This window comes from Spea bombifrons, chromosome 1 (genome assembly GCF_027358695.1).
Source record: "Spea bombifrons isolate aSpeBom1 chromosome 1, aSpeBom1.2.pri, whole genome shotgun sequence".
NCBI classification, from domain to species: domain Eukaryota; kingdom Metazoa; phylum Chordata; class Amphibia; order Anura; family Pelobatidae; genus Spea; species Spea bombifrons.
In genome coordinates this window covers 110,970,816-110,984,870 of record NC_071087.1, presented here as the reverse complement: position 1 = coordinate 110,984,870, position 14,055 = coordinate 110,970,816, and the positions used below count along the sequence as shown (strand labels likewise).

At 39.3% G+C, this 14,055-nt stretch overlaps 1 protein-coding gene and 1 long non-coding RNA gene across 3 annotated transcripts in view; one reads left to right on the top strand and one right to left on the bottom strand.

Annotated features, from left to right (window-relative positions):
- Positions 1–1,597: 1,597 nt before the first annotated feature.
- On the bottom strand, positions 1,598–3,810 carry LOC128499183 (putative uncharacterized protein DDB_G0271982). The gene is made up of 2 exons (XM_053468540.1): positions 3,671–3,810; positions 1,598–1,978 (listed from the first exon to the last, which is right to left on the bottom strand). The coding sequence occupies exons 1-2, from the start codon at positions 3,719–3,721 to the stop codon at positions 1,661–1,663; spliced, it is 369 nt and encodes a 122-aa protein (XP_053324515.1). The 5' UTR covers positions 3,722–3,810; the 3' UTR covers positions 1,598–1,660.
- Positions 3,686–14,055, top strand: part of LOC128499215 (uncharacterized) — a 28,570-nt gene continuing 18,200 nt past the window's right edge. The window contains exons 1-3 of one of the 2 annotated variants that reach the window (XR_008354794.1): positions 3,686–3,795; positions 4,263–4,296; positions 9,042–9,130. This is a non-coding gene — a long non-coding RNA (uncharacterized LOC128499215). Of the gene's footprint in view, positions 3,796–4,262; positions 4,297–9,041; positions 9,131–14,055 lie in introns of those variants that run through there. The other variant, XR_008354795.1, reaches the window with a different exon arrangement.

The following is a 14,055-nucleotide window of genomic DNA, read 5'->3' as shown; positions in this document are numbered from 1 at the left end:
GGTCTCTTTAGGAATCCAGGTTGTTAAGTATTAGGAGGATATGTTGTGAGCTTTTCCAAACAATTGAGCTTTAGTGACTTTTTAAGGAGAGCTAGGGGAGAGTCTGACAAAATTGCTTTAGAAGTTCCAAAGAATAGGTGGCTCAAGGGTGAGGCCCTAGAGACGTGAGAGAGAACACGTGATGGCAGCGAAGGATAGAGGAGTTGTTGGCAGAACAAAGAGGCCTGTTAATATTTTTTCAGGGCTCTGCAAGTAAGAGTCAGTTTGGAGACTAAGGATAGCCAGTAAAGGCTTAAGAGACAAATGCTTAATAGTACAGTTATGGTAATCTGGGTAAGATGTTACACAGGAGTGAATGTTGTATTTCAGTTGTATCATGTGTAATGAAAGGATACATTTGAGACAGAGTAGGAGAATATCTATCACATAGCCCAAGGTTTGCCTCCTTGGTGAAGACAGTAAACCGGATGAAGGGTTAGATATTGAGATAGATATTTCCTGTAGCGCTCTATAAAGAAAGGTTTACCCAAACTGAAAAAGAGACTCCAGAATAACATTGTGTTTAACGTTTTCTCACTTGGGAGATGTCTTTAATGCGTTTATACATGATTTGCAGAAAGAAAAAGGCTGCCTGATATTAATTCATGGCAGTATACTCAATGACTTTGGTGTGTGAGCAGAATACAGCTGTGGCCAGAAATATGTTAAAAACCTAAAACTGCGCAGATAAGGAGGGAAAGAAAAATCAAAGCCCCGCGTCTTTCAAGAACAAATAGAAAAATATTTATTTTCTATGTTGTAATTTTTCTGTACTATAAAAACCATTAGACTTCTTGACCCCAAATGCTCTACGTGTATTTTTGAATGTTTGAATCTGTTCAGAATAGAATATAATAATAAAACCTTTTGATTACAGCAATCACTTGAAGATGTCAATTGCCTTAAACATAAGACATAACATTTCACTTTGTAACCATTATGATTGTATATTTATTTGAGTTTAATACACAAAAGTTTTACATACAATATTTTGAGGGGAAGTGGTCTCATTGGGCAGCACATTTCCAAATAGCTGAGCGGGGGCACACAATTTGAATAAAGAAAATTATTATTTTTGGCAGGATTATGGGCAATACATTATAGCTTCTACTAAGGTAAATCCAACCTCAAAGAGTCTCAATTTTTTGTTCGGTTGTTTAACCATTAACCATTACTACCTTCAGAGTCAATGGGCCGGTTTGGGAGATCAAAGAGCTCCTCTGTAACCGTCCCATTGAGCAGCAGGACATCCGGGGACCTGACTGCTAAGAGGGGATCTGTCGCCCTGGCCTGGGCCTTGACCAAGAAACGTCACTGGCAATTGCTATTTCCACAAGGTGGCTCTTTGGGAAAGGTGGATGTCTGGTCTTGCCCATGTCTCTATCCACCCCTACTCTCTCACTACAGTTTGAAATCAATTTGTCTCTACACGCATAGTAATCTTATCCCAAAGCAGTGTCCTTATGAGAATATGTACCGTATATCTCAGGCTGTAAAGCACATCATAGCAGCATTTTACAGCACATGGTACATTGAATGCTTTTCTTATGGGTTTGATCTGCATTCACATTTCTTTTTTTGGAATCTACTTAACAGTTGGATGGTTTTGGTTTAGCAACTCCTACTTATTCCTCTTCTTTTGACGCTGTTTGTCAGCCTGTCTTTGCCTTTGTTTTTCGGTTTGCTTCTGCCTGTCTCTTTGTCTCTTCCTTTCCCTTTCCCTCTCAGAGTTGCGCTCTCTCTCCCGCTGCCTCTCTGTTTCCCTCTTGCGCTCACGTTCTCTCAGATTGTGGCGTTCCCTCTCCCGCTCTCGATGGTTGGATTGGACTTTGTTTGCACCTATGGCTGCAGCAATAATAACCCCATCGCCATCCACTTTGGCCTGTTGCTGTTTTTTATGCTCTTCATCGGATGCTTCACTGGTCCGACGGGGTGGTCTCTGAGAAAAAAACAAAGTGTTGTCCCATTAACTTATAGCCTATTGTGCATCATTGCAGATTGTTTGCATTGTTTAAAGGAAATAGACATATAATAAGAAAATGAAGCAATAATACATTGAGTTTATATAACTTTGATGAAACAGATTTTAAGAAAACTGACATATTGATGACTGATAACCATAATATCACCAGCAATGGACCCATATGCAAACTTTGAAATGTGGTTTGACCACCATAATAATGTGAAATAGTTGTGCTGATTATACCCTTCCGTTGGTTCCAATGGTGATAAAAACACTTTCCAAAGTTTACTTTAGATTTTTTTTTATATATAACTCATCTGACAGTGACAGTTTATAGAGGTTTTCTAGTATTATTATAAAAATGGAAATACCTACACTTTCAAATTTCCAAACACATATGAGTCATGGTAAATATTACATTGTAAGAAATGATATATATCTAATGCTAAAAGATGAGTTGGTGCATGCATGTGTTCCTATGCACAATGAAAGCCAAGATCCGCACATTGGGTGTGACGATAAGGATCAGATCTTTTTTTAATACCAAGACAAATTCACAGATTCAAATTTCAGTCCAAGAAGGTAAACATATGAAAGGCAAGCCTGCTGAGGTTGCTCTTTAGTGTGCATAGAAGCATGTCTTCATTGTTTTCCAAGGTCAGAAAACTGTTTACAAAGTTTGCTATGTTCCAGATTTTGTAAACCACATGATTTTGCTGCAAAGCATTCTTTCAGCTACATTTAAGCAACATTTCAGTGAAAAGTGCCTCTCTTATCACCCAGTGGCTGACTGTGCATGCACAGACGCTCATTTAAATACACACCTTTTTCCCCCATTGTGGTTTGGATTAGAAATTAACCCTTTAGTGCTATGTCTGTGCCATTGGCACAGGGCCTGTAAACAGGCTGAAGTGCTGGTATGAGCAAAGGAGATGGGCTTAGCAGCACTGTAGATGGTGGGGGGAACTCATTTCTGTTCCATTAAATACTATAACAAATGATTCTTCTTTTAAAGTGGACATCTCCCTTTTGTAAATCCTACACTTTAGGATAGTTAATAAACCTAAAGTATGCTTCAGACACATTTTCTGTTGCCAGCAGAGATTTTATTTGTCACACTGTTTTCATAATTATTCATCCCAGCAAATTACATATTGATGAGAAAGTTGGTTGACCCAGTAGAGGGGAAATCATGCAATCTTGCAGCATACATCACACAACTCTGATTTGCTTAAGTATTATTACATAGACTTAAGAGCAGAAACCTCACAGACTGGATGTATGATTAAGAAATACATACATTTTGTTACAATAAGAGGATCCCTCTTATCTTTAGAAATCCCTGTTCATATTATTTCTTCTATAAAGTTTTTACTTGACATACACTTCAAAATACTAGCTAGGAAGCAGCATAGTCCCAGGTATAAGATGTAAAGAGGACTTTCCATATAGGCAAGGTAGCCACCGCAACGTTCATATCTGTGGTGACCTCTCAAATGGCTGCAGTCCTGGGCATATTCTGCAACCCACTCACTGCTGTGGCTTGTGCCTTATGTAGAAGGATATCATTTCATTCAGGGATACATGTCTGACATGCTCGGAATTCCTAAATGTAATAACACGAATGTGTAAGCGTTGTATGTTTTAACTCTTTGGTATGTCACTCACCTCTTCATCCTCGGAGTCAGTTTCTGGTCGCAAGCAGCTGCAGCTTGGCATTCTTAAATCCCCTTAAAGATTTTAGCAAAGAATTTCCCTAGATGAAACCGACAGCTGCACAGAAGATTCAACAGGTACTTTGGAAGTGGTACTGAGTATATTTATCGTCTTCTTCTCGTAGGAATTAAGTATCGCAGACCTGTTAATCCTGCAGATCCTGCCCTGACAAGAGGGTGCTGGGCGTTGCAGCTGGGGTGGAGAGCCCGTCCTGAGGGGAAGAGTGAGATGTACCACAGTTTGCTTGGTGATGGAAACACTATTATTTATGCAATCCTGTTAGGTGTACTTTCTTGTTTCTACCTGTATTCTCCTTTTTCCTGAGTCATAAACGTTTCTCTGTGATCATTCCTCACCGATACTTCAAGTGATGAAATGCTTATGTTCTCTAAATAATGGTCTATAATGGTTAATAAGAGAGTGGTATATTTGTCACAAATGCAAAAATAGGAAGAAAAATCCTGTTCTTCCTATATTGCCTCAGAATGTATGAACACTATAAAAATATTATGTAATTTTTTTGATTGGAGTAATTATTTTGCAGCAAAATGGATTTGGAGAACTATGGTCATGTTGGGGTGAGAAGGATATTCATAAATCCTCTCACAGTTTAGATATTCAGAAATTTACCAGGATCTTTTCTCTGCCTGCAATAAATCCAAGTATCTGTACTAATCCCAGACTCTACGTATGTGCTGTTTATATGCATTTTCTGTCATTTTAACAGCATTGTATCTGTGGTTAACTTTATCTGCCTTTATTCCAGATCCACTGTGTGGTCTACCTATAGATGGGGTGCCCACTTAAGTAAGAGCACATTAGATGTTCTGACGTTAACTATAGCTGCTTGGGAAAGCTGGCAGACTAAAATGCAGCGATTCACATGATGCTAAGCTTGTCACAGAAATATAGTCTTCTTTTAGTATTGTGGCTGAGAGTGATGAGTGCAGTAGTTCCATAACAGCTAGAGACCATCCTGACATGTATTTTTAAGTGGCATAGTACCGGTATGTCTTTCCTTACTCCAACTCTTTTGATCATGGAAGATCTCACCTGATCAGTAGTCTAGGAGGCTGTCTTTTCGTCTGTGTTCAGTTGTTCTTTTGCACAAGCGGAATCTCCTGTTTTACTGCAATAAGGAAATTTAGAAAGTTAGAGAGGCAGGTCAGCAGACGAAAAGTAGTTTCCTAGTCAGAGGGAGAGGAGGACAGACAGCTCCATAGTTGGAAACATAATGTGCTAATATGATAAGGAAGTTAGTGGAGAGTGAGAGGAGGAGGGAGACACAACGCTTCACTCTTAAAGGACAAGAAGCTGCGAGGGGAGGTGGAGATACATAATTCTTGCCACAGATTTTAAATCCCACTCTGTAACAGCTTCTTTTTTACTAAAGATGTAGAAACACATACCGGGATTGGGAGTGATGAAGAACAAGAGTAACAAAGAGTTACAGTGAAAGAAGAGAATGTGACAAGGATGCATCCAGAGAATGAAGTCAAAGGGCAGTGTGTAGGGGCTGCACAGAGGCAGTGTCAATCAGCAGCCCAATGGCACCCCAGGCAATTAGCCTCTCTGTCGCCCCCCACAGGACGTGTCCCTAGGTGCAGAAGAAAAACTTGATCGAGGGGGGGGAGGGGCACGTGCTGTGATAGAAGTGAGTGGAGACTCTTACAGAGTGGGCAGAGACAGGAGTGAGTGGACAGGGACAGGAGTGAGTAGAGGACAGGCAGGGAGCGGATGGTCCTACACAGTGTAAAAGTGTAAGAAGGAGAAAGAAAAATATGGCAAGTAAATAGTATCCAGGGGTGTATGGGATAGAGAAACCACCACAGAAAAAAGTCTGAGAGATGTGAAAAGGAAGGTAGCGTATAGATGTATAGATGTAGAGACAGTGTATCATATTATGAGTGGAGACATACCGGTAATACAGAGGAAGCAGACTTAGAGGTTCAGGGAAAGGGGTAATATATATATATATATATATATGTATATATGTTAGTAGAAACCTGTAGAATATAACAAATAAGAAAAAAAGATAGCTAATTACTGTTTGTAAGTTCAACAAGACAAACACATACTGTTTAGAGGGCTACAAACATAAACAGCATGATGAGAAGAAGATGAGAAAATGACTGATAAGTGGACTTCTGTAAACTTGCATTGTAGAGAGAAGAGGATCAGGTTTAGCATCCTGTATCCCTCCTCCTCGGACACCATTTCCTCATATCACAATTAAAGGCTTCTATCCAAGTTTCCAATCGGGTTGGGGCAGGAGAGGTGACGCCGCCTGGGGTGCTGCTATGGAGGATATCCAACTAGTGAACTGGGTGGAATATGAACTGTGGAGAAATGACTAACACAGCATATTTCAACAAGGCGGTTTCCAGTTTACCTTAATAGTAATTTTGCTTAAATCAATGTAACATTTTGGCAGAGAACTCAGATGCTAGTACATGGTGTCATGGGGTGTATGGGCATCTCCCCAACTCACCCTATTTTATTTATTACCTGTATAGCTCATTCTGCTAATAAAGATAACCCATCTATAATACCGCATTGGGCACCCTACACTTTTACATCAGCTGTCTTTATTAGGAATAGAAGCTTGCATCCATGTGCACTAAACCTATGGCTAAAGGAAGTAAAGCGGGAATACCTATTGCTTTGCAATGTAGCATTGCCTTTTCCACTGAAAGTTTTTATGTAGACAATATTAATTTTTCTGATTCTGTGTAGGACTTGTGTGATGAGCTAAATTATAAAAGATTAAGCAAAGCCTTTTTTGAAGAGAATGCTTTCATTGAAATGTACTGTAATGAGTACTGGTGTTGCAGACAAGACTAGCATAAGCTGTGCTAGCTATCAGGGTCCTTTTCAAGCCAGGCCAAAAGCAGTATGTGTCTTGGATCCAGTTACTACACAGGGCCCACAATATTTGACCCTTGCAGGATATGCCTTTTAGGCAAGCGCAGACCCAGTTCTAGCTATAGATACATTTTTTAGGCTAATGGGTTAGCCCGTAGTTGTGGCTATCAGGGGACACGTCCAGGACCTGTATTGGGGGTCAGGTTGTCTGGTAATTGGGGAGTGGGCATCCCCTCTCCCTTATTCATTCTTTATGAACAGTGTAATTCTGTTACATAGTATGGATCTGTTTAAGCATAATAAATGTTCTTTATCATATAGTTCTGTGATTACTGATGTACAAACTGTTATGAAGAATGATATCAACAGAGTAAAAGATTATTTTAGTTGATGTTCCTGTCATTTTACCAACTTAAGTGAAGTTATACTCAAACAATTTACTTTGTTTCTGGAAGTCTCGTCTGAGCTCACGTCCCTTGAGCAAGTGGTTTCATGTCTCACTTCAGGTGGGGCAGTCCCATATGTCTCACTCCCGCTCTATCACAGAGTCCATTTCGTTACCGACTTTGTTAGGTTGAATGTCTAGATGTAGGTTGTCCTTATTAAGTCCCCTTATTCGTAGACACTTTACATCAGTCAGACCAAGAACAACAGTCCTCGCTTCCTCGTTCATCTGCTCCAGGGTCAGATATTACTGCTTTACCATCCCTCAAAGCTTGGACTATTTCTAAACAAACAGTAAAGCTAACAGGGAGACTCATCCCCTTTTTGGCCTCAGCCGGAAGGCAGAACTATTTTGTTTGCTGTTTTCCAGACCTTCATCTAGCCCTCTGTGGACATGGCTCGAATAAGGGACATGTTGACAACACAAATTCCGAGTCTCGGTCTATGGCTGCAGGTCCTTCTTGTCTCCCTCCTCTGCAGGCCCTGTTGTACCTTCTGGATCTATGGAGTCCGGTGTGTGCCCAATCAGGCCCCAGCGATTACTCCAGCTCACTTCATTCAGGGAAATGCTAGGAAAATGTTTGTCTATTACTGACCATGATAGGCCTTAACCCACTGGCATATTCAGGGAACTTGTTTAGCATTGGAGCAGAATCCAGCGGCTTCCAAAACCAGTTTCTGCTCATATTATTGAAAAGTTAGGCAGATGGAATTCCTCCTGTTTTTTCCTCTCTATTCCTCAACCAACAACTGAAATCCATAAGGCATTTGTAAAACTTGCCCTGTAAGATAAGTTTGGTATATGTTGTTAATAAATTCATATTTTGCTAACCTGATGATTTATTTTTTTCCCTCTTCTAGGCCTAGGCCTACCTGTCAGTTTTTGCAAACTTCAGACTAAATTTCCCCTCTTTTACCTAAATTTGAAGGCTAATGAATTAGCCTATAGTTTTGGGTGGGGGTTTGTCTAGGACACCGTTTAAATTAAAGACAGCCCTGCTCAGTAAGGCTTAATTGTCCTTCTCAATGCACGCAAAGTACATGAGCTTTGGCTCCCTCTAGTGCCTGTATGATTTTTTAATTTGAGTTTAATGAGAACAGAGTCAGTGTTATCTACCCTTGAACATTTTGAGTAATTCAGAGGTCTCTGAAGATGTGGTGTTTTCTTTTAACTGTATGTATCTTGTGTTCTTCACGTGTCAGTAACCTTCTATAAATAACATACCTTATATTTCTGGATCACTTTCATATTTTATTTGTATTGAGAAATATCAGTGTAGTTTTGGGAAGTGTTAGTACAGTAGTGTAGATGTGAAAGAAATGAGTACCACGATACAAAATATATTTTTGTTAGACTCACATTCCATTTTAAGGCCGAGCTTTTGAGACTATAAACCTCCCTTTATGAAGTCAAATGCTTTACTAACCACATTAGATATGTACTGTACATGGGTTAAGAAAACAGTTTTAGGTCATAATTTATTTTTTCTCAGTGTGGAAAGAACGAGAACGCAAGCGTGATAATGACATTGTTACAAAACAGAACTATATTTTTAGCTCCCTGACAAATAAGATGGATGTATAATCTAGTATATAATAAAGGAAATGGCATATGAATCTGTAATAGTGTGATAGGAATCCTATGCCGTTATTTAATCAAGCGTATTTAGTGTTCAAATTAAATTGGAACTGTCTTTATTTAAAAAAAAAATTTCTGTCTTGTGTATTCTTGAAGTTCCTGTCCTGTGCTTTTATTTTGATTCTTTCGGTGGAGTGGTCCTTCTGGGTGAAGTGATGACAACCTGTGGTGCAGTTATTATCTTCACTGTGTCTGTTAATTGAGTGTCTATATAGGTTCATCCTTAGATTACATTTCTGGCTGGTTTCTCCAATATGATATCCCGTGTTACATTTACAGCACTGTAACACATACACAACATTTGCAGCGGTACATGGATATGATCCCTTGATGTTGTATGTGGTGGTGTTATAATGGGAAATGTTGTTATTACAGATGAGTTTGCAGCAAGATATTATTAACCTGGTTGAAGTCCATTTTGGTGTGAAACATTTTGCATCCTACCAAGAAGGAACTGTACATGCAAGTTATATGGGACACTTGTTTTTATCGATTTTAAAGTAAGCCTTGACACAGAGTGGACAATGAAATTGTATATAATATTTGTTACGTTATGTCTTGCATTTTCTATAGTTTTTCATAATAGTGATATCAAATCACCCAGTGTTGATGCTTATTTTGGAGGAAGTCATACATTTTTTTGTTTTTTGTTCTTTCTTTTTACATGTACATGGATGAGTCTGTATAGATAAGTATTTTTCCATACTCTTTATTACTTTTTACTGCGCAACACATTTTTTTTATTACACATGAGCGGATATATGTAAATGTGTGGGGATCATAGGCCAGTTGGAGAGATCATCAGAGGATTTCCTATGACTGGCCCAATGAGCTGTAAAATCAATGGAGATCTGCACTGTAGCACCACCTACGTGGCCTCCTCATGAGGCTCTTAAGCTAAACGCCACAAGGAGACTCTTCAGGAAAGGTGGGCAGGAGCCATACCTCTGATGATGCCTACTCCACCAAACCTCTGAGGACCTCCTCCATTGCGGACCTTCTTCCTATACAGGGCTGATATGTTACATTTTTAGATCTCATGGAAAAAAATATTATAGAGGTCAGCTCAGGCTTTACTCTGTAGTACAACTGGCCATGTTTTAAGGGAAATCTCTCCAGCCAGTCCATTAAGAGTTTTGGAACACTAGGAAGATCAATCACCAAATCGTCCCCTGGTGAAGCACCTTGCTTTTGGTGCTAGATGTCAGTGCCTGAGGTCATTTTCGAGATGTCTCATTGACCTTATCAAGTTGTTGCTGGAGAACCTCTCTCGGGTTGGCCCTTATTAATAAATAATGAAGCTGGTGAGAAACTAACTTTCCAATTCACCTACAAATTCCAGCTTTAGTGAATAAGCCCTTAAAACCTCTTGATCAACATGTTAGGTGGCTGATATTCAGCAGTCAGCTAAAATAGTTAATATCAACCAACTGAATTGCCTATAAATTGTGTTATTTGTAACAGATCATATGATAGTTTTAGAATTTATTGTAACAAATAATTACCAGGATCAAAGCTTTGGGTATACATCCTGCGTTAAACATGGTCCACATTACCACCACTGCTAGACGTTTTGTGACACGATTTTTCCAATTTAACCAGGGAACCTCTGGATTGCTAAAGCAGGACATGTTGGGATGTGGTTTTGGATTGAGGGGGGTCAGTTCCAGCCAACAGTATCTGATAGGCTACATGCACGCATTTTGCATTATCTTGAGTTCACTGTTACCTAGCCTCACACATGTGTTATCACTATTTTGGGAAGTGAGATCCAAGAGTCACAGCAGTTTACATATGCATGTGTTTGATGTTGCCTTCCAGTGAAAAGGCTGCATCATATTAGTAACCAAACAGTGAGAACCACATGAATGTTCTCTTTAATATGGGTGCACTTCATGGTCTTGAGTATTCATGTATAATCAACAAGTCAAATAGTAAGTGGCGTGTGAGCCTCCATTTCTCTCCTTTAGAAACATTACATGGGCCTTTTACACTCTTGGTTGGTGATTAACCTTTCTGAACATAGGGTTAATTGTGGTCCACTAGGGGGCGCTTGTGTAAACCAGTTTGCAATACAAAATAAAAAGAAAAACTATGATGGTGTAGTAGTGAAGACTCGATGATATTATATCTGGTGTATTTATGCACTCACAGTGTGTCTGTGCTGGTCAGAGTCCAATATGCAACCACCTCGCGGTTCGTATGTGAGGTATATATGTAAGGAAAAAACAACGACATAAAAAACACAATGGTGTAGTAGTGTTATGCGTTCTGGCACGCCAGAATGGATGTACACTTACAGTTACAACTGGTGTGTCAAGGGTGTAGAAGCTGGTTGTCGTTATGATTCCTCCAAACTCCCTCAATCCTTCGTAGCCACGAGTGGGTAAAACAAATTGTTTCCACCAGAAATGTATGAAGAAAATAATTTATTCTGGGCACCTGCCCAGCCGGATATAAATAAAATACAATTCACGCCTAGGTCGTCCTACTGCACTTTTTTAAAATCAAATAAAAGTTGATAAGAAAGTCTGTGTATAAAAAAGAGCTCTATCTCCGGAGAAGATGTCTGTCGTGCATAACGCTACTACACCATTGTGTTTTTTATGTTGTTGTTTTTTCCTTACATATATACCTCACATATGAACCGCGGGGTGGTTGCATATTGGACTCTGACCAGGACAGACACACTGTGAGTGCATAAATACACCAGATATAATATCATTGGGTCTTAACTACTACACCATCATAGTTTTTCTTTTGATTTTGTATTGCAAACCGGTTTACACAAGCGCCCCCTAGTGGACCAAATTTATCTTTCCGACACCAGGAGTGTGTCGTTACGGGCTGCAGCTGGGTATCCGGTAAAAAAGGAAAGTACGGTATTTACTCTTTTCCCTTGAGACACCCTTTCATACTGTTTTTCATATATCTTTCGTTTCCTTTACTGAACTTAGGGTTAACCAGAAAAACAGTGTCATGCAGCAAGCGCCATGACACAATTCCTTAATAAGTATTTATCACTACCTTTTCACAGGTAGGTTTCATTTTAAAGTGGGCACATTGGTTGTGTGAGTGACTTATTGAAGTCTAGTTCCTGCTTTGTTATATTAGTAGACATTTTCAACTAAAGTCATACCCAATGGAAGTAAATAAATCTGCCAGTGACCCCATTTATGAGGAATATGAACTCAAATCATGATAAAACCTACATAACATACATTACAAATCATCAACATATAACCTGTACCCAATATTATTGAAGCTATGTTGTTAAAGCTGTCACTCCTAATCCTGGTGAATACAAAATAGTCATGAATACTACTCAAGACATATCTTGCAGTCCTTAGGTATTATACATGGATGGGGCTTAATAATGGAAACTTGCTATGCCTTGGCATGAAGTCCTGCTTGACAGAGTTCTCTGCAGCTTGATCCAAGTGGAGCTTATCCCTGTAAAGATAGCTGTGTGGTCATTCAAAAGCTATCTTGCAATGCAGTGGTTGCAAACTCTTGACTGCTATACCTTCAGCCAGTCAGCCACAGAGCTCACTTAGAGCAGCTCTAGACTTTTAAGGGTCCTGGATAAAAATGTAGGTGCCCCTGTCTGTGATACAAGTCATTGAAGTAATGACAATGATAATTGATCATTAATTAATGGGGGTATTTTACTCCAAAGCAGCTGCTTAAACTTTTAATGCATAGTAGAACATCTTCTTAGATGACTGGCACTCAATTTGGATAGGAGGGGAGTGATTCGCATACCCAGGTAAGGTAAATTATTCTTGTTGATGGTGACTTCTCATGAATTTGGATTAGGCCAAATAAGGGATAAGAGTGCTTTCTCTCTTCCTGTTACCCCTTAATGATTCTGCTCCCCGTGTGAATTACAAAAAATGGGTCTCACTCCTGATACATGCAGACATATCCATGGCCCTCCACTGAACTCTATACAGCCTAGAGAGATAGGTTATCTGCAAGGAGATGATGAAGCATGTTATGAGCACTGTGTTATATCAATTTCACTCTAAAGTACTATTCATATCTCTAATATAACTTTAGCTTTTATAAGCACATTTGAAGAAAAATGGAATGTTCATGAACCCTGGATACGCAGAATCATTAGTCTGAACAAACTGCATGAAACAAATCTCTCCAAGACACTGAGGTACTTTCCAGGAAGATTAAAATAGCTGACAGTGACAAGATATTAAAATTAAAGAGCAGGGGAAGTGATATCCATAGCCATGTTTATTCCAGTTTCAGAATACATGCACACGAGAATCTATAATTCATTAATTGTGAAGACAAGTTTAAATTAAACCATTTTCTAGGAGTAGCCAAAAGAGTAACATTTATACTAAAGGCTTCATGCACCTCCAAGGTAAGGCTATCTGAGGATCTGTAGCAATTTGCTGATCTTAATTCAGTTCCCAATTTATTAGAACACATTGTAGTCCTACCAAACTTGAGACCCTGGCAAGCACTTTCAATCCTCGTGCAGGCGAAACTTAACGGCGTTGGCCAATCATAACACATAGTTAAGTTTGTGAATCTGAAACTGCAACTTTTCTACTGGCTCCCACTGAATAAAGCCCATTGTGTTTATTATGTTATGTACCTAAAATTCATTGTAATACAAAACCAAATGAGAAGGAACTGAGCAGCATATTGTCTTCTCATGTTCTCCAGTTGTTTCAATATTTTTTATAACTGGCAATGTAGAGAGCCATTGCATTTTCTACAGCAATTAATTTATGAAGAAAATGGATTATCCCACCAGTGTACAAAACCTATTTTTTAGTGAAGTGAGTACTACAGGTGCACTTTGGACAAATTCCACAAGTAAGTGACTGTGCATATCAAAAACCAAAGGGAAGTTACATTATCTCACAAAAGTGAGTACACCCCTCACATTTCTATAAATATTTTATCTTTTCATGTGACAACACTAAAGAAATGACACTCTGCTACAATGTAAAGTAGCGGGTGTACAGCCTGTATAACAGTGTAAATTTGCTGTTCCCTTAAAAATAACTCAACACACAGCGATTAATGTCTAAACCGTGGCAACAAAAGTGAGTACACCCCCATGTGGAAATGTCTAAAATGGGCCCAATTAGCCATTTCCCCTCCCCGGTGTCATGTGTTAGTGTTACTAGGTCTCAGGTGTGAATGGGGAGCAGGTGTGTTAAATTTGGTGTTATCGCTCTCACACTCTCTCATACTGGTCACTGCAAGTTCAACATGGCGAAGAACTCTCTGAGGATCTGAAAAAAAGAATTGTTGCTCTACATGAAGATTGCCTAGGCTATAAGAAGATTGTCAAGATCCTGAAACTGAGCTGCATAATGGTGGGAAAGACCATACAGCGGTTTCACAGGACAGG

Excerpts from the sequence above, each read along its gene's own strand:
- LOC128499183 (XM_053468540.1), bottom strand. The coding sequence starts at position 3,721 with ATGCCAAGCTGCAGCTGCTTGCGACCAGAAACTGACTCCGAGGATGAA. Across the intron at positions 1,979-3,670 it reads CTGACTCCGAGGATGAAGAG|AGACCACCCCGTCGGACCAG; the intron begins GTGAGTGACATA and ends TTTTTTTCTCAG.